Here is a 20791-nt window from a genome sequence, read left to right as displayed (position 1 = left end):
AAAGGATTTCTCATAGTTCTAATAAAAAGAACTTCCCCTATGAGTGCAGTGTTCTTTGTTGCTGTCTTGCAGTGACATGATATTCTTTGTGCCACGATACGACGTTCCGTGAATCCTTTTTTTTTTTTTTTGATACACTGTCAATGGTCTCTGTTACTATTTTCTTAATACAGTATGATTGTATTTTTCTGTTCTCTTCCTATCCACGTCTTCTGTTTAGCTGGGCTATTTTACCATGAGTTTTTCCTTTTAGAAGGAGACAACTAGGATTCTAATGCCTGTAATATAGTCAGATTTTGCTAGAAAAGAGTCAGCAACCCTTCTTCAAAACAGTTATTCTGGTTATTCTTCCAGGATATATAGGTGATTACGTCAAACAAGGAGATACACACACACACACACACACACACACACACACAAACACAAACACACACACGCACATATTTTTATCAATATAACATAAAAACCTTACTTCTGGGATTACTTTATACTTAAATCATATTTTTATACTTAGCTTATGTGACTGTGATAGAAATTTGTATTTGTAGCTGAATTGGAAGCAATCAGGAGATACAGAAGGCAAACTGAAAAATGATATAAACTGTTTCTAGACTAACTGAATACTATTGATATGTTGCACATATAAACTTAGATATTGTATGATTTTTATTTTTCCTTGATGAAGTTCAATATAGGTTATTAATATTTGTTCTGTCAGATTTTTTTTAATACATATATACCAGTTTCTCCCATTACCTTGTAGGAGTTTCTAGACCATAAACTATCCCTGCGAATTGATCCCACACTCCCTCAAATAAGACTTTTCATAAGCCCGGTCCTTTAAAAATACAACATTTCATATATTTCTCAGACTACATGTCAAATCAGTATCATGCAAACATAATACTTTTACTACTTTCTTAGAGCATGGTGTTGAGAGGAAAAAATTTAATATATCTGTGCTCCATCTACATTAATGCAGTGGTGCAATATTGAAACTGCTCTTATCTGCCACATTTCTCAAATGAAAGCAGCAGCTAAATTTTATGGTAGTTAAACCGTGAACCTTGCACACAATCTTGCCTGTGTGGATGTGGCCCTTCGGTATTATTAAGGCAGTAGTCTTTATTTTGTATCTTAGATGTTAAAATTTGCTGTGGATATAAGAAACCTATCATGTGGTCATGTCTACACTGTAAAATCTTTCCAAAGTATGCAGCAAATTTTTGATAGAATTCATAGGCCTTTCAAGAAATTAGAGCAAAATTTTGCCTGGCGTTTCCGAAGCTGGCTATAGAGGAGACTGCGGTCTACCTAGGTTCCCAAAGACCATAGACATAGACTTATTAATAGTTCTTGAGTGGATTGGGAATAATCTACCAATTGTTTGCATCTCCTGCTGTCTACCTTATAATCTTATATCTCACACACAAGGAAAGTGTAAATTCCACCATTTGAACCAACAATGCCTACAATTAAGTGTTTTGAGATAAATATGGTCTCTATTAGAGTTTAGTTAAATCTTTCAGAGAAATTTACCATTAAGCTGAAAAGGGGGCTGCAGATAAACCACTTCCCATGCAAATGTGTTTAAATGGCTTAGAAAGGGATTATGTTTTAAATATTCTTATACCTTTATGTAAATTGAGTATGCTAGCATCCTTGCTGTGATGCTGATAAACTCCTCTATCATCCACAGTCAACAATATCTTTTCTTTAGCTGTCCTGATTAAATGAGAGACATTCACTATTCGCAAATCCCCCCCGGAGTAACGTGAGCTCATGTGTGCCTAGCCACAATACCAGTAATGACATGATTCTGAGGGGATTTGAAACTCTACCTCAACAAATTTATTTCTGTTTTTCAACCTATATTCAAAGCAATACTTTGGTATTGTAATGCGATTCTTGACAGGGCTAAGGTAAATTCATCATGCTAAACTGAAATGTTTCTGGCAGATGTCTACTCTGTAACAATCAAATTGTGTGTGCTGTAATATATGACAACCACAGTGCTACTTCTAGTTGTAAAACTTACAAGTATAATTCTTTATTAATGCAAACGTGGCATGTAATTATGCAGTGTATTAGCCCACCATATTTTTCATTTAGAAAAACTTTTTGAAGACAATCTGCCATCTTCCAAATGACGGGAAATTTTGAGTGAATATAGAAAGAATACAACTTTTTTGTCACAAATATATGCAGGCATTTGATACTTTTCAAAATCAGATACTTGTTGAAAATTAAGAAAGCATAAAAGTAACATGTTTTCTCTCATTAAATATGAATTTTACTCCCCATGGAAATAGTCATAGGCAGATACTCTTCTTTAAGGAAGAAATGATTAAAATGCCAATAGTATGCACTGAAATATTTTAAAAATAGATATGTTTTGAGATAGCCTCTGACTAATTACTAGTACCACCTATATACTTCAGTACAGTTTATCATATTTAAGGTCAAAGAACCTAAACAACAAAACGTTTTGTTTAAAGGAAAATGTAACCTAAATAAATGGCAACCATTTGACTTCATAATATATGAAAAGCCTTAGCATATGACTCCCTTTATTCTATGATGTGATCTCTGAAAACAAAAACACCCAAGGAGTCAAAATAAACATTTTAAGAATCTAGCCAAGTTAAGCTTTGGTTTGGATTTCCATTGCCTTGTCTTCCATACTTTCAATAATTAATAAATATTTTCATGAACTCAGTTCATATTTTATGATCTAGTTGCCAGATGCAAGTCAAACTTCCACCTGGGCAGCTGTATTGTGATTCCCTTCAAGTACCAGCCTCCACCACCAGGGACAAGTGACTTCCTTTTGCCCTGGTGACTCTCCTTCTCCCTTATGATCCTCAGGACACACCTATATTTTAAAGACCTCCTTGAAAATCCATTAGTATTTGCAACGTGAATTTAAGTATTTACATTTTAACGTAATTATTTTGTAAAAAAACAGAATTTAATTCTATGATCCTTTTGCAAATTTTTTGCGAAGAATAAAATAGTTAAAGCAGGTTTGGGTCACTTTATTAGGTAGAACTAAGGAAACAATGTATTAGGTAACGTATGACCTCAGACATGATGGGAACTGGACTTACTCACTAAGCCGATTAAAGAATGATTCATTTAACCAGCCAGTAATCAGTAACTGGTTAGGGATCTTTCGATTTAGTTAAAAATGACCCATCCATTGTGTGCGTAGCCCAGTGACAATTTCCCCTCTCTTTCAGTTATTATGCTCGTAATTTTCATCCAGTGTGTTGTAGTAATACAAATCCAATTCTCCACATTGTTATTCATGATATACATATATGCTCATTTATTTACTCATTTGTTCACATATTAATTCAGTAAATATATAAATGAACACCTCTTATATGCCAGACACTCTGGAGATCCTTTGTCCATGTCCCTTTGCTTCTGTTTTTCTCTCACTTCTCCCTGTTAACCCCTGGCTTACATCCATTAGCATACATCCCTAGCATACTAGGGAAGTGGAAAATTTTACTCTAACATTTTTCTCACTGGTTCACCCACCTGAACACTATGTATACTACCATTCCCATCATATAAACCCTAAATGGAATTCTGACAAAGTTTCCTAATATTGGTGAAACTGTTTACAGGTACTTTCAGATCCATTAACTCACTAGTGAAGACATGACACTGGTGGCCTGAAACATGTATATACTTTAAAATTTCTATGAATTTGACTTTGATTTAACATTCATACAGTTTTGTATGCAAACACAGGGCACATTTAACACGTTATTTCACCTGGAATAGTCTTTCAATTCTCTTTCAGAAATGTGTTTAATTCTGTCCCTCCCCATGGCGCCCCCACCCCCCAATCCGTTTCTACAGTCAATGCCTTAGGTCAGGCCCTCACCATCTTTTGTGCAGATGAACCCACAATCTTTTAACTCCCGACCCACGTTCATCCTCAGTCCCCTCTAATCCATCATTCCTCTGCTGCCCCAATAAAATTATATCAAAATATAAATTTGATCTTGCCATTTCCTTGATTTAAATCCTCAGAAGGCTTCACTTTGCCTACAGGTCAGAGTTCAGAAGACTTCAGCAAAGCAGTTAAAGTGCTGCCTTGTTGGACTCAGTTCTACTTCTTCACATAATCACCAACTCTATCCTTTCCAACATTACTGCAACTTCAGAATACACCAATAACTATTTACTTTCTCCAAATCCCAGTTCAAATATTACCTCTTCTAGGAAAACTTCCTGGCTCTCCTGGGGAGCATTAGTCAGCCTCCATTTCTCCCCTCTCTTAGCAATTATACTGTCTCTATTAAAACTCTTTAATTCTATCAAATTAATCTGCATTCTCTCTCTAAACTGAGACTTCGTAAATGGACATCTTGCTATCCCTATTCCCAGCACAGGGTCTGGAACAAACAGGTTATCAGTAAAGTCTCCTTGACTAACTGGGTGAATATTGAGGCATCAGTTAAAATGTTGTCAGTTTACCAACTTGGGGGTTGAACTGGAGGACCAAGGTTGATACTGGACCTACTTTAGCTTAGAACTGTTTGACTCTGAAGGCATACAGATGTCATATTCAATTGTTTTATTACCACTGGTTACATTCACGTAGAGTCCCCAGATAGGACATTTCTGGAGGGATTCATTTCCAGGCTAAGGTTTCTATGGTGGGTCTGCTTATGTCAATAATGTTGAATCATTTTAGCTTGTAGGGAAACAGGAAAACCTCATTATCTCTAGGGATCCTAAAGCTTTATAAACTCAATAAACTTTGGACCATTCATGGTAATGATACCCTCTTTCTTTCCATCTCCTACCCTCAGCTTGTTATAGTCTCAAATATTAGCATGGAGAGGTGTGACCATTGAACCTGAAGTTGTCAAGTACATTTCTGGAGTGTCTAGTGTAGTTCTTGCGATATTAAATTAGACTGTCCATGTTAGAGACAGACATCTAAGAGACCACCAGGATTTACGTTACTTTGATAAATCTTAGAAACATATGATAACAGTATTGGATTCAGACAACATGTGCATTTGCACACACACAAACTCACTTTTACTCATTAGTCAGAGTACTGGCAGGAAACAGATGGCTCACTCAAAGGGCTTAATTGAAGAGCATTTAATAAAAAGGGACTGTTTACAGAGGAACAATCAGTTGAAAGGTAACAAAACAGGGATTTTTGAAGTTCCAGGGACCAGCAGAGGTGGGAAATATTACTTCCCCATGCTGGAGGGGGCAAGATCACGGAGTTGTAGCTATGGGACAGGGGTCACTGCACAAGATCACCTTATATGGAGGAATGGAGTTGTTAAAAATCAATGCCTGGCAGGAAGGGGGCCTAGGAGCACAGTGGGAATTAGTACCTTGACCTCTCTCTCCTCCCACCTTCTGATTTCCCATTAGTGCTTGCCATCAGCCAGAGCCAATTAGAAATCAGAAAGCAAGGGATCCTGGCACAATGCAGGCAGAGACAGAGAACAGATCTGCAGGGACCTATGGAGAATGACCAGCAAATAGTCTTATGAAGAACATCTAACTCTTGGGGCTTCCCTGGTGGCGCAGTGGTTGAGAGTCTGCCTGCCGATGCGGGGGACACGGGTTCGTGCCCCGGTTTGGGAAGATCCCACATGCCGCAGAGTGGCTGGACGCATGAGCCATGGCCGCTGAGCCTGCGCGTCCGGAGCCAGTGCTCCGCAACGGGCGAGGCCACAACAGTGAGAGGCCCGCGTACCGCAAAAAAAAAAAAAAAAAAAGAACATCTAACTCTTGACTCCTCATCCATCTAGGAAAAAACAAAAAGACTCATTGATAAGTAGGAACAGGACAGTGAAATATTGTGAGTTGATTGACTTTGGGGTCAATGTGTATAATAAGAAATAAGTAGCACATATAAGTATCTTCAGATAAGTAGCTATGATTTTCAGTCTCCCTCGGAGCCCATGCCAGGACATCCACTGAAGGTAGGAAAGATGGGAAACAAGGAACAAGGCAGATAAGAATTCAGATCCCAACTTCCTCACTCCAGTTTCAATCAGAGGCGTTGCAGCTGAATCTCTTTATTATATTAAGTTGTATATAAGATTGCTTAAAAAAAATACCTCTCTAATGGAAAGACCTGGGAATAGAAATCAGGTTTCCTACATTCTATCAGGAACTGTGTGGCCTTAGGAAGTGAACTTAAGCAGTCTGTCACATCTGTAAAATGGAGGTAAAAATGTATATCTTGGATAAATCATGGCATTGTGAAGATCAAATGAGAAAATGTCTATGGTTTCCTTTTGAAAAGTTAAACAAGCTCTACTAACGTCAGGCCCTATCACTTTTGGATACTATCTTATAAAGCTGGTCCCTGAGTATAAGCTTGCCAATCATCACATCCTCTCTTTTGGGCTATCTTTCCTCTACACATGGAGCACTTCACTCAACTCCAACTGAAACATCACATACAAAGGAAAGATAAGCAGTAAGAAAATCCAAATGTATTGGCAATACCACTGCATGTTAAAAAGAAAGAACTAGACTCAGGTTGAACTCCGTTTTCGTGGTGCATAACTCCCCTTTCCATAGGTCCTATTAACTTCAAAGGGAGCTCTGTGCATGTAAATGATTATATTTATTGGATGCGCCAACTCATTCCTATCCTCCGGGCACAATTAGAAATATCATAGAAAAATGAATGTAGAGACTTGGATCCATGTTTGATATTTTATGGGAAATTTCCCATAGTTACAGATGTTAAAAATCCTGCCCAATGGTCCAGTTATAAATTTGTAGTATTTCTTCTTCTGTCATCCCTAGAATTATTTTTTTCTCTGATTTTAGAATATTCTTTTTTACATTAAAGGAAAAATATTCTCTTTAGGTCCAGATAAGCTAGTGATAAAATCTGGGCTTGTTGTACAACTTGGTATTGTAATACAAATTTAGACTGCAAACCCCTCTCTCTTCCAAGGAACTATTAGCACTTCCCTGAGAGTATATCATTAATACTTACAGCAAACCTGTTCCCACTTCAAGTTCACTCTGGGAACTGCTGGTTGTGACAGTGTCTAGGAACTAAATTCCTGGGTGTCCAGTTTAATATTACATTTCACTAAACCATACTGTAATTTCAGTGCTTGTTGTAAGTTCAGGCCATTATCAATGTTCTTGTTATCTAGTTGTAAACTCGGGTTTTTTTCCAGTTGAAATTGCCACAGTTAGTGGAAACAGATGGTAGGTATATGGAGAACTGTACTTTTCATAATGATTTATTGTCTGTTCTTTTTAAATTTTTAAATGTCTCGTGGTTCTTGGTAGAACTGTCTCTAGAACTAATTCTTACAAACAACTTAATATCTTCACCTGGTCTTATCAGTGAATATAAGGGCCTTGCAAGTGTTACAGGCATGGCTTCTCAGCCATGCTATGTATATTATACACCCAAGAGGGCAGGTCAACTCTTTAACTGTACATTTTTTTGGTAAGTGACAAAAAAGGAGAAAAATGGAAGAAGCCCCTCAAAGTGAATATTTAGAACTATGATGAAAGAGAAAACAGATACTATTCAATGATGAAAACCTTCACTGGAAATGTACCCACATGTGATGGGTAGTGTGAAAAATACAAAGATTTTTTTAAACACTATTTTGTTAGCAATATGATTTACAAAAGATCATTCTAACTAGCCTTATGGAGAAACAAATAAAACCACATGCAAAAAGTAATTCGGATCCACTTTGAATTATTGTAAGAAATAAGTAAGCAAAGGCAGTTTAATTTTAGTAAATATTTATAGGGCAAAACAATCCCAAGTATATATAACAATCAAATTTCTAGTGAAAATGTGTGTAAGTAGGTTTATTTTGAAAGGAGAAGTCCTACTCCCAGTGTCATAACCAATTAAATTCTCCAGGTAATGACCCCATTTGCATAGTGAGCGGAACCCACAAGTGGGAATTTTAATGGGCACACCACCTGAGTACAGTAATTGAGAGTGACACAACTTGAACTAGTTTTGTGCTTACCCCACTGAAAATTCTACTCATATTATTTTTAATGTCAAGCTACAAGTCAAATTTCAAGATGATGGATTTGTTCTTTTTTAAGCACTGAGTTTGAATAAAAGAAATGCTTTAATTCTGTTATGCATTGCATATCTTTGCTTTAACTAATCTGTAGTTCTGATTCTCACCATTGCTTCATTTTCTTCAGTGATTTGAATTTAATTTTATTCATTAATTTGTGAATAATTAGATAAAAAAAAAATCATGTCCTCAGCAGCCAAATTGCTTTAGGATTGCCATTTAATGTACTTTTACCAGAATATGTATCATCGTTAAGCTGGCATAATAGTTTACTAAAACGTAATTGTGTAAATATGCCCAATTATTCTTTCTGATGATCTAACAAAATCTAATATAATATGTATTCATGGGCATTTCCCTCCTCCTTCACCTCAACACCAATAAAACGCAGTTCCTGCAGAGCTGATCACAGGTGCCTTGTCATCTGAAGGTGTTACTTTTAAAAGATATTCTCCTTATCTCTCAGGCACTATTCATGTCCTTGAAAGAATTGTGCATTCTGATTGAGGGATCATATGACGTCCACAGTAAATTATATAATAAAGGTGATCTCGAGACTCTGAGAGTCAGACACATATGATGAACTGTGCTATCTAGGTTTTGAAATGACATTTTAAAACTTCTTTTGTTTCACTCTAAGAGTGCTTGAGATCCTAACTATTTGTAGGTGTTTGACACCACTCCGCCACATCTGTAATTGGCATAGCATCCAGCAGACAGGCTCTGTACATCTTTACACTGCAACCTACCAAGTTAAGAAATGTATTGGTTCAATATAAAACAGCAGGCTGTTTTTAGACATAGTTACTAGTGCACAAGCTTTAATATGGCTTGGCTTCATCCTATAATGAGATCTTTTGGTTCCCTGCTCAACGGGCTTTTATTCCTTTGCAAAAGGCTATGAACTATGTCAAGTGGATCAGCTGCTTTTGTACACCCTCTTTCTTGGCTTTGGAATGTAATTCCTTTGCTTCTACCCCTTTATGCATCAGACAGAACTTAAGAACCTTTTCAGTTTTTCAAGCTAAACTTAGAATTTGTTTGAATTTGCTTTTCACTATTTTCCTGATAATTACATTCTCCACTGAACCTCAAAGACCTGCCTGAAAATGAACACTTAATTGCAGAGCTATACTTTGTCTTTAACACATATAGCTATACTCGATGTTGGTAATATGTCCAGGCATGGGTATCTAAAGTGATTTCTTCATGGTCCCCTCACAAATAAATTCAAGAGTCTCTTTTAGCAAGGGCTGAGGCGAGGCATCAAGGGCATACATAATGGACAAACAACAGAACTGGAACTAGTGGCCGCGGTTCAGTCGGAAGGGAGGGAACTACTCAGGTTGACATTTGGCAGCTTGGGGCTATAGTTGTTACCCTAGTGGGAGACGTCACACTGTTGTCCCAGTCTGATAAAGAATGAGGTGGTGCAGATTTCTGCTTGCCTAGATAGAGATCCTGCTTTCCAGGTGAGGCTCAGATGTGGCTTTGCTTAGAATCCTTTTCACGTACAGATTGCCAGTTGACTTTATTAAAATTTGATCATTCGGATGATACTGATTCATAGTCCTTTAAAGTACAGGAAGCAGCCATTGTTCACTGGGAATTTTGCAGTGTGAAAACACATGGTGGATTTAGTCACCAATGACAGTTTTTGCAAAAACCACTCTCTACATTAGGGCTGCATCATAACGGTGTTCCCTCTCTACAACCCCTTCCATTTTAACCAGAATCTCTAAAAGTAATCTGAAATGAGCAAGTATATATCAGTAGCCTCACTGTTGGAACTAACAGTTTTCTCATGGGAAGCGCCAAACTTCTTCCCTAGGATGAAACATCCTGAGGGTTTTTTGACTCCCTTGAGGGGCTTAGAGAAAATAGTCACTATAAATTTATTAGTTATAGGGGACATGGAGATGAAGGGTTAAAAAGACTGCCTTGTAGTACCTAATCCTCGATTATAAAATATAAATAGTGTAGAATAAACCCTATCCCTGTATTAACTGCTGTTTAAAACAAAAATGGTATGGTTTCCTATATTAGTATTAAAATAAGAGAAAAATGGATATTATAGTATCTGATTAAATTTTATCTTGCTTGTCAGATTAGATGTAATAAACCTACAGGCCTACAAATCACAAGTAATTGGAAAGGGCATAAAGGTCTTGAATAATTTGAAAAATAATCTTATTAATAAATAAACTTATTCATTAGGTGGTTGGGTAAATCTAGGCATTTAAACTGGAATTCAAGAAGGCAAGCCACAGAGACTCTGGACTCAAGTCTTATTTATGTTAGGCAGTGAGTTTGACGTTTATAACATTAGAATCTAGGGCACTGATAGAGTTTGTATGGATAAAGAATGAAAAGTTATTACATAAGGTTGCCTTGGTTACTCCTTGAACTGTTCAGAGAAGCACTGACTGCTTCAGGTGAGGAAAATGGATATAGTCGATATACTATAAAAACACAAAAATAAAATTATTATATTCCTAAGTAAAAAGGCTTCTCCTAAATAAAGTGATTTTGGGGGTTAAATACTAACAGTAAAACATTTCCTGTTACTTAAAAATTGTGACACTAAAGATCCTAGTTGAAAGTACTTCTGACGATTTACTCTTGGGTGAAATTCATTAAATTTAATACCCAATTGCACAGCTATTTTGTGTTTAATTTCAGTACACATATTTAAAAAACCTACCACAGTTTTTATAAGTTGGGAGATAATTCCAAAGCAAATGAGTAAAAGCAATTTACTAAAAAAATGTACAAAACATGCGTTTTGCTCTATTGTGAATTTTTAAAAGAAAACTATGTTTTGAAATCATTTGTCAACTATGATTTGCAGTATAAACTGATCTGAATCTTTCATAGTTCATTTATGGGCATGAGTCATGTGATTTACATAATAAGACTAGGAAATCTTTAGAGAGGGATGTAAGGAGAAAAGAAAAGCTTAAGGTTTTAGATTATAGTTGAATTCGTTTAAATATCAATATATCAATTAGATTGAAAATAGGCTAAAGAACAAGAGAGAAGTCATTTTTTAAATTTCATAATAATATATTTGGGATAATACAGATCCAGTTGAAAAATATTTAAGATTAAATTTCCACGTTTAAAAAGAGACCAAATCTATAACTGTAAACTGGAGCACTTAGTCATGATGACCATATAATTCAACAAAACATTTTACATACAGAAATTCTAAAATACATATTGAAACTATTTTCACATTTGCCTACTTTTGTTTTTTTCATTTATTTTTTAAAAATCATACATGGTACTTTATGGAATGACTGCAGGATAGACAATAGAGCAAAAGTACTGTGAATATAAATATGAGAATAAAATTCTGCTATCAACTAATGCTCTCTGTTACAGAGAAACATTATTTTAAAAGTGCTAATATCATCGTCGCAAATAGTAGCAGAATACACTTAAATATTAGTCAAACCATTTGGCTGAAAATTTTTGCAGGACAAAAAGTGTAATATTTTAATGATTTCAGGTCATTAGGAGGTTTTATATGTCAATATAAAGTTGATACTCTCACATCCTAATATATATGCATAAGTTAACTCTGGGTATATGTAAATACTCAGACTCTGGTTACTATGAAATAGTAGAAAGATGTTCTTATATTTCATTTGTTACATCAAAGATGCTCTTTAGACAAGGAACAGAAAGACAGCTGTTTACTAGAACTCTATTTAAAACGGACAATTTAACTGTGTGTGTGTGTGTGTGTGTGTGTGTGTGCGCGTGTGTAAACAGTACTGAAAGGGGGATTCAAGAGTCTGCTAACTTTTTTTTCTTTTTTAAGCCTTTTAAGTAATGATGTAAGTAGAAACTAAGTTTCATCTCAAAGGAAAAACCGTGGGTCTCATACCCATGCTTTAGGTTTAAAATCTTTCTTAAAAGACTAAATTTACTAAAAGGCTTCCTAAAAGTATGCATTTGTTTTTACTATCAATTTGATATTCAACTGGAAGAATCAAAAATAACTATTCATCCAAAGGTATACTTTCAAAATTTCTACAAGGAATTACATTAAATCAAACCAAACTACAATTTGGGGACATCAAACTTAGTAGGAGAGCAGGTAGTAGGAAAATTTATCCTCCCTTTCATCTGCATCACACAAAGTCTCTATGTATTAGTAACTTTGTAACTTACTAAGTTGCTAACACTTAGTAAGTCTTGTAACTGACTAATTTCTTTATACTTAAGGATATTTATAACCTGCCATAATGGTTTCATTTAGTATAAAGTTGCAGTACTGAAATTCGGTCATAGTAGTGGATGTCAAGATTCCTACTGAATTGGAAGGAATGGTTTGCATTTAAGATTAACTGTGTTTATAAATATTGGGGGGTTTTGGGTTTGTTTCTTAACAACCCCCCCAGCAAAAGACTTAAAGCTCTCAAAAAGAAAAGCTTTTGAATAAATCAAAATGAGAATGCTGAGATTTTAATATTAAAAAATCTCCTAATTTAAGTGTAACTTTTCAAAAGTATTCCACATTCTTTAAAAAACATAGCTATTTTAATAAAGCATTGTTTTTATCAAAACTTTATCATAACATCTAAATTGTGTAAAAAATGCATATTATTAGTTAATTTTATAGTTTAAAAAAAGAAAATACATACTTAAGGCGTTTTTCTTCTAACAGCTCAAGGGCACACACAGCTCAGGCTAGTCACCTAAAACTTGGTCCTAAATCTAATTCATTCAAGCAGCAGATGAATCACTCATCCTAAGAGGCCTCCTTCAAATGCCACATTCTCCTTGAAGCCTTCTGAATATTCCAGTAGACATTAGCTTTCCTTTCTGTGTATTCCTATAGCCTTCTGAGTTTCTCTCTCTCATAATCCTCACTTCAATATGCCCTGGGGGCTGGTTTATTCTTTACAGTCTCTTTCCTCTTCTAAACTTTCCTATGCTCCTCTGGATTGGAGCTGAATGACATCCATCTCTGTGTTGCAGCAGGAGATTACACACAGTAGGCACTCAGCGTTTGCTGAGCGAGTGGCGAACACAGCATGGAGATGAACACTGGGTCCCCGACAACTGTGTGGGTTTGTTTCCCAAAGTGTAAAGAATACTTACTTTTAACCATTAATAAACATCACAAGTAAATTGTCTGATTTAAATAACCACTGAGAAATAATACATTTGGAGCAAGGGGCTCCTAAGAATGGTTAAAAGAAATAGAAATAAGTAAATAAAGGAGGAGACATTTTGTCTTTTTCTTTCTCCCTCTCTCTCTCCCTTCCTTCCTCCCTCCCTCTCTCCCTTCCTTCCTCCCTCCCTCTCTCCCTGCCTTCCTCCCTCCCTCCCTCCCTTCCTTTCTTTCTGTTTTGTCAAAATGTCCCTCAGTCATTGTAACCTATTAAGAAGTCTAAAAGTAGTTAAAATTTCACATATTAAACCATGTAGATTTGGTTAGAGGAGAAAAAAGGCTCTCAGAGATTTCCTAAAATAATGAGTTAACAGTGCAAATACTGGATTGTTTGATGAGAATCTTACCACGTGCTTTTCTTTCCCCCTTAAAAGAAAAATTTTAAAACACTCTCCAGTTTTAATGCAAACAGAAGATAAATATTTACGAAGGAAAACAAATTCCACAGCATTCCATACAGATTTCCAAACAGTCTGATGATTCGCAACAGGCATCCATGATGCCACAATCCATGTCACAAGGGCAGTTACAGTCATCTCCCATTTCATCTCCGCAGCAACAGCAGCAGGCTTCAGAGGTGCAGATGCCACACGAAGCTTGTCCCAGGACAATATTGCAGAGGGTCAGGAATTCACAGAACAGACAGGCCAGGATACAGTGGACACAGCAATCTTCATTTTCAGTTGGGAGGAGGCCACATAGTCAGAAAAAGGAGGAACACAAAATATATAAATCATCAATATACTGAATAATAAGAATGGATGAAAATAATTAAGTAATCCAGAACCTAATGACATGCAGTCTTGGTAGTCTTTTGTGGGCTGGAAGCATAAAAAGAAACAAGTTAAATTCTAGATGAGCAATCTTTAGAAGTAGATACTGGATCTGGAAAAAAAAAAAAAAAAGGATTGTACTTGTGTATATGTGTGTGTGCATGTGGGTTAGAGTATTACTCACACACTGTGCACCGGTCCTGCACTTTTCTATGCCTCTCATCCGTCTTCGCTATCTACTGCTCTCTGCTAAATGACTCCATGACATTATAGTCCTTCAGAAAATAGAAATTGCTTTTCCACTTCCTGTGTGGCAAAGTACTTTACATTTCTATTATTTCCCGAGACATCTCTAGTGATGCCTCTCTAAACAATAAATTTCATGAACTGATATAAAAAAGTGAGAAATCAAATGGATTACAATCTAATAAATTTAGTACACCAATGTTCTAAACTTCTTTCCTGTAGAATTTTGGGGCAAGTAAGTATAAGGAACAACTGAAGAAAATTTCTATTTCTGGAGGACTTTAACACATTCAATAAAAATAATTTAAGACCAATGTTATAAGACATTTGTCTATTTTCAGAAATATTTGTGAATTTTTAGCAGGATTATTTCTGGGTTTGTATTTGTATTCCTTTCCTTCTTTTTCTTTTCTTTTTTAAATTTCATACAATGCAAGCTTTAATGAGGGGATTCTGCTTCCAACAACAACAAGGGTACGGAACAATCCCTACCCGCATCCCACTGTCACATGACTTGTGTATTTCTGTATTTGGCTTTACGACTGAGTGCCTTTGATGGAGTTTCATCAAATTGTGTATTCCATCATAAACTCCCCAACTCCTTGAACACTGCCGTTCCTCTGTAGTCCCCAACTTTGTAGAGAGTCTGTAACTTTGTAAAAGGGGGAAATGTGGGAAATGCATACTCTACATGCCAGATGGCAAAAAGGGGAGAGAGTCAGAAAAAACTCAAAAAGGAAAACTCCAGAGTTGGCTGCAGAAATAAAGTCTAGGAGTTCTCTGGTGGCCTAGTGGTTAGGATTCCCGGCTTTCACTGCCGTGGTCCGGGTTCAATCCCTGGTCAGGGAACTGAGATCCCGTAAGACATGCGGTGTGGAAAAAAAAAAAAAAAAAAGCTAAAAAACACACCAATGTTTCCTCCCAATCTTCTCAGTGCCAAGCCCACTCTCATGTAAAATTGTCTATGGAGCAATTGGAAAAAGATCACAGAACTGTAATCTTCCCCTAATGTGTTTAGTAGTACAGCAGTCCTCCTTTATTACTGGGGGATACATTCCAAGACCCCCAGTGGATGCATGAAATCACGGATAATACTGAGCTCTATATATACCATTTATTTCCCATGTATACACACCAATGATGAAGTTTAACTTATAAATTAGGCAAAGAGATTAACAATAATAACTGCTAGTAAAAGAGAACAATTATAACAATATTCGGTAATAAAATTTATGTGAATGTAGTCTCTCTTGAAATATCTTGTACAAATTTAATGCTTTTTCTATCTTAACTACAAACTTATTAGGTACTGTGGCCATAAGTTTTTACAGTTTGAGGTATGACAGCAAAATTATCACAAATTTCTTTCTCCTTCTTCACAATTTCATGGATAGAAGAGTCATTCTTACCATAGACTTTAGCAACCTCAGCATATAATTTTTTTTCTTTCCTTACTGAGAACTTTCACCTTTTCACTTAAAGAATTACTTTACAGCATCTCTTTGGCATATCTGAGTTGCCAGCATCACTACTCTTGTGCTTTGGAGCCATTATTATGTAAAATAAAAATTACTTGAACACAAGCACCGCAATATTGCGACAGTCGGTCTGATAACCAAGAGGGCTTCTAAGTGATGGTCAGGTGAAACATGCTGGACAAAGGGATAATTCATGTTTCGCGTGGGATGGAGTGGGAAGGCATGAGATTTCATCATGCTACTCAGGGCAACATGCAATTTAAAACTTATGAATTGTTTATTTCTAAAGTATTCCATTTAATACTTTGGTGTTGCAATTGACTGTGGGAAAATGAAACCATGGAAAGCAAAACCACAAATAAGTGGGGTTTACTATATCCAATCATATTAGGAGAACAGTAAGATCAACTTCATGGATCCAAGTCCACAGCCTTGGAAAGTTCTTTGTTTCTAGAGAGTCTATAGTTTCCCTCTTTCTACATTCTTTCTATAAATTTTTATCCTAATATCTTATATGTATCTGTTCAGTAGAGTTTTTCCAGGATTATGTTATCGTGATTTGTAAAATATCTGAAATGTTATAAAGAGCTAGCTTTATTATTATTACTCCTATTAAGAAACTAGTGTTTAACTGGAAAGCAACCCAGTTCTATTCAATATGTCTTCAAACAAATATCCATATTAACTAATTCTAAGGGCACTTCTAACCTTAACTTTGTATTCTACTGTGGAATGCTTATATTTCAAGACTAAGAGGAGGAATCCACAAAAACTCACTTGATACTGAAAACATTAAGTATAGTTATTGAGCATTAGATTCTTTATGTATTAATCATAAAATATACATTGAACTGTATGTAGTGAATCTATCAGTCTTAAAGGGGAAAGAATGGCCTTCCCACCCAGCCTTAGAAATAGAGGGTAATGATACCTTTGAAGCCTCCTTTGGTCCCTTCCTAAATCATCTTCCTCTTCCCTTGCTTTTCATTGTACTTTATACAACAGTGAATGTGTAAATGTCCCTACATAATCTATCAGAAAGGAAACGATACCACATAAATTCCCATAAGTAGCATTTTTCCTCAATATTATGTGTTTCAGACTTACCCTTCTTGATTCATGTAGCTAAAGTTCACTTGTTTTCTAGATGTACAGTATTCCATTGATTTAACACACTGTAATTTATTCATTCATCCTACTTAGGAATATTTTGGTCATTTCCAGTGTTTTGCTATTCCAAACATTAATGTTTGAAACAGTTTTGTGCAGGTCTCCTAGAGTACACATGCCAAATAACTAGCAGTAGAATTGTTGGGCCACAGGATATGCATACGTTTAATCAAGTTAGGTAATACCACATTTGCTTTCAAAGTGATTGCTCCAAAATGTATTCCCACCAACCAAGTATGAGAATGCTCATTGTTCCACATCTTCACCAATCTATGAAACTGGCATATTTTCATATATGCCAATTCATTGAGTGTGAAATGGCATCTCATGGTGGTTTTATTTTGCATTTACTTGTTTACTAATAAGTTTGAACATCTTATCATGTTTTTGGCCACTCATGTTTCACCTTTGAAACAGGTGTTCATGTATTCCCCTCACTTTTCTATTGAACTGCCTTTTTCTCTTATTGATTTGTAGAAGTTCTTGATATAGTCAAGACATCAGTCTCTTGTCAAGTATGATTGTCCTCTCTCAGTATGTGGCTTTTTGTAGTTAAAAGAGATAAGATACAGATGAGTTATCATTTAGACCTTGAGAGTTTGAACTGATGAAGAGAAATTCAAATCTTGTTTTGAGCTGAAGATACGTGATAATAAGGCTGAGGAAGTAAAGTGGCAGATAGCCAAGTTTGGCAAATGAGTCAGTGAAAAGGAGAGGAGGCATTAACAAGATCCAGTAGCAGAAAGAAATAAAAAGTTTTAGCGTTTGATTCAAAACAAGGGAGTCCAGCCATTCCGATATACAGAAAGGGAGGGGAAAACAGTAAGTAATCAGGAGGGAGGGACTGAACGTAACATGTGAAATCAGCTGCCCTCAGGATGAGGAGGAATGGGAGTGACATCCCCAACTAAACAACTCATTGGTGCTCATAGAACATATTAATTTGACAATCAAAGTCCCTTCCAGATCTTAGACAATAATGATGGTTGTTATACAAAAATCAGAAGCCCTAAGCCAAGAATAGAATCTCTCCAAACTCCTGCTTTTAGCCAACAAGATCTACAAAGTAATTGAAGTCTGTTAAACTTTGCATTTTTAGTAAACAAGGAACATGAAAAAATAAATTCTTAGCGCAAATAGATCGAACACTCGTTTTCTAGACTGTCTTCAACAACATAGTGTAATTTCTCTTTTTTTGTATTTTATTTTATTTATTTTTTATACAGCAAGTTCTTATTATCTATTTTATACATATTAGTGTATATATGTCAATCCCAATCTCCCAATTCATCCCACTCTCCACCCCACCCCCATCCCCCAGCTTTCCCCCCTTGGTGTCGATAGGTTTGTTCTCTACATCTGTGTCTCTGTCTCTGCCTTGCAAACCGGTTCATCTGTACCATTTTTCTAGATTCCACATGTATGCGTTAATATACGATATTGTTTTTCTCTTTCTCACTTACTTCACTCTGTATGACAGTCTCTAGGTCCATCCACATCTCTACAAATGACCCAACTTCATTCCTTTTTATGGCTGAGTGATATTCCATTGTATATATGTACCACATCTTCTTTATCCACTCGCCTGCCAATGGGCATTTAGGTTGCTTCCATGACCTGGCTATTGTAAATAGTGCTGCAATGAACATTGGGGTACATGTGTCTTTTTGAATTATGGTTTTCTCTGGGTATATGCCCAGTAGTGGGATTGCTGGGTCATATAGTGTAATTTGTACAATAGATACAAGCAATGGTTTTACATAGAATAAGAAGCCTGGCATTAATGAAGAAAAAAGCATTTATTAATTAAGAATGTGTAATCTTAGGAGAAGAGATATTTTCATCACTCTTTCAATTTTTTTAACTATTTAAGAAACTTGGCAATTCTGTTAAATTCTGGTTTAAGCTCTTTACAAATACTAATTCATTTGATTCAAATAACATCCCTAAGAAGCAGTAATGGTATTATCCCCATTTTACCACAGACAGATTACAGAAAACTTAGGAAATCTTCTCAAAGTCACAGAGTCAGGAAGTAGTAGGCAGGGTCAGAACCCACACAACCTGCCTGTGTAATCCATGGTCTAATCCAGCATGCTATGCTGCCAGTACAGGGATGGGTCACTTCTAACAGTTCATCTTCCTGGCGGGAAGAAGACCAGTTATAAATCCAACTGATTTCTGCTGATTTGTCTTGCTGATCTGTTTTCAGCCTCGATTCACATTTCCTTTCTAAAGATGATTCTGAATTTTAGTTTTAATGAAGACTTGATAGTAAGTGTTATCCTTCAACATGTTAAGAGCAAAGCTGCTGAGTTGGAGAACTCATAAACTTCCAGTTACATTGTTGAAACAGACATAAGACGTAGGCAGCCAAGAGAGAGGTGATGTGTCAATCAAAAGAAATCTAAATTTAAAACTTAAAAATTAAGGTTCATATTTATATGAACAGAACCATTGTAGAGATTATATAGGAACTCTACTGGTAAAATATACGGTTATGACAGAGTTCTCAAAAGAATAAGCCCTTTATGTAAATACTAAAACTTACAAAAATAGTCATCCTCTTAAAACGTAGGTCCTACATAATTTACTAGACAAGCACTTTGGGCTGCTCTGAAAAATCAAATCTATGATTAGGGCACGGAAAGAAGCCACAAACCAAAATTCATTTTAGTTATTAAAGTGATATTAAGCAAGGTGCATTTACAGAAACATCTACCAGAAACACATTCATTTTCTGTAGTTTATAAGTAGAGAAATACTTAAGACATGACAACAAAAAAAGAAACCAAAAACTGAATCCCTAAATCCTATCAAATCAATTTAATAATCTGGTTTGTATTCCTTTCCAAAAGCATTTTTCTTTTCAGTTGTGTTCTAGAAAGAGTAGTTTGATTGTGATTGGGGTAACGAAAAGGTTAAAATAAACCAAGAAGAAACAGCTGTTACAGTTTCTGTCACTGCCACCCCTCCCACCCCCAGGGGGATGGAGAATCATAAAAGGCATTATGTTGTTGGTTTTATTTGAAGCAAAGAGAGGATCGTAAGAATTAACAAACTAAGAAGACCTAAACGGAGAAACAAACTTTAAAAGAGACGAGTCCTCTGCATCCATGTAGTTCACTGTCAGAAATAATTGTTTTTCCTGCTGTTCTTGTGGTTTTTCATTTTCATGGTTTTATTCGGTCATATTTGCAGTTGTTTGCCAAAAGTGTTTAACCTTTGAGAAGCCAACTAGGTTCTGGGAAGAATGCCTGTTCCAAACTAGGCCCAAAAGAATTGCACAATTCAGTGTATTACTGAGAGGAGAACTCAGCACAAGACTGACAGCTACTGTAAATTTAGGAAAACAGAGAAACACACCAGCAGCCAAGGAACTAAAAAGAAAGCATAAAAGGAAATCTTTAGCATAACATTTGACTCTTAAAAAAACTGTTACGAATTACTTGCAGACACAAACCCAAACAAAATCTCTGGGTCCTCTGAAAGGTCATCAATGTTAAATCCATGCAGCTGGCATATCTGGCAAGTGTCTAGCTTCCCAACACCCTGAAGGTAACAACTGAAACTTACTTAAACAGCATCTTTGATGACTGGTGAAAATATCTGTGACTGATCTGAGGGCCTTTGTTCTCTTGAAATGAGATGGAAGACTTATTTTTATAAGAATACACGAATTTAATAATAAAATCCCAAATTGCTTTACCCAATCATAGATGGCTCAAAATACTAGGCAAATGTGAGGAGAGCAGTTATAGTGAAAGGAACCCTAAGAACCATCAGAAAACTCTTTGCACAGGAAACTCAGCTGTAGTCTAAATAAGTCTATTTTTTTTAGTTTCCTTCTTT

At 35.9% G+C, this 20791-nt stretch overlaps 1 protein-coding gene across 1 annotated transcript in view; it reads right to left on the bottom strand.

The window, feature by feature from the left end:
* Positions 1 to 13440: 13440 nt before the first annotated feature.
* MDFIC (MyoD family inhibitor domain containing) overlaps positions 13441 to 20791 on the bottom strand; it is a 99654-nt gene continuing 92303 nt past the window's right edge. The window contains exon 5 of the mRNA XM_060019953.1: positions 13441 to 13943. Within this exon, the coding sequence (XP_059875936.1) occupies positions 13696 to 13943 (248 nt within the window). The 3' untranslated portion in view covers positions 13441 to 13695. The remainder of the gene's footprint in view (positions 13944 to 20791) is intronic.

The sequence above is a fragment of the Delphinus delphis genome, chromosome 9, assembly GCF_949987515.2.
Source record: "Delphinus delphis chromosome 9, mDelDel1.2, whole genome shotgun sequence".
NCBI classification, from domain to species: domain Eukaryota; kingdom Metazoa; phylum Chordata; class Mammalia; order Artiodactyla; family Delphinidae; genus Delphinus; species Delphinus delphis.
The sequence above is the reverse complement of the archived record's forward strand: the minus strand, read 5'-3'. Positions and strand labels throughout refer to the sequence as shown.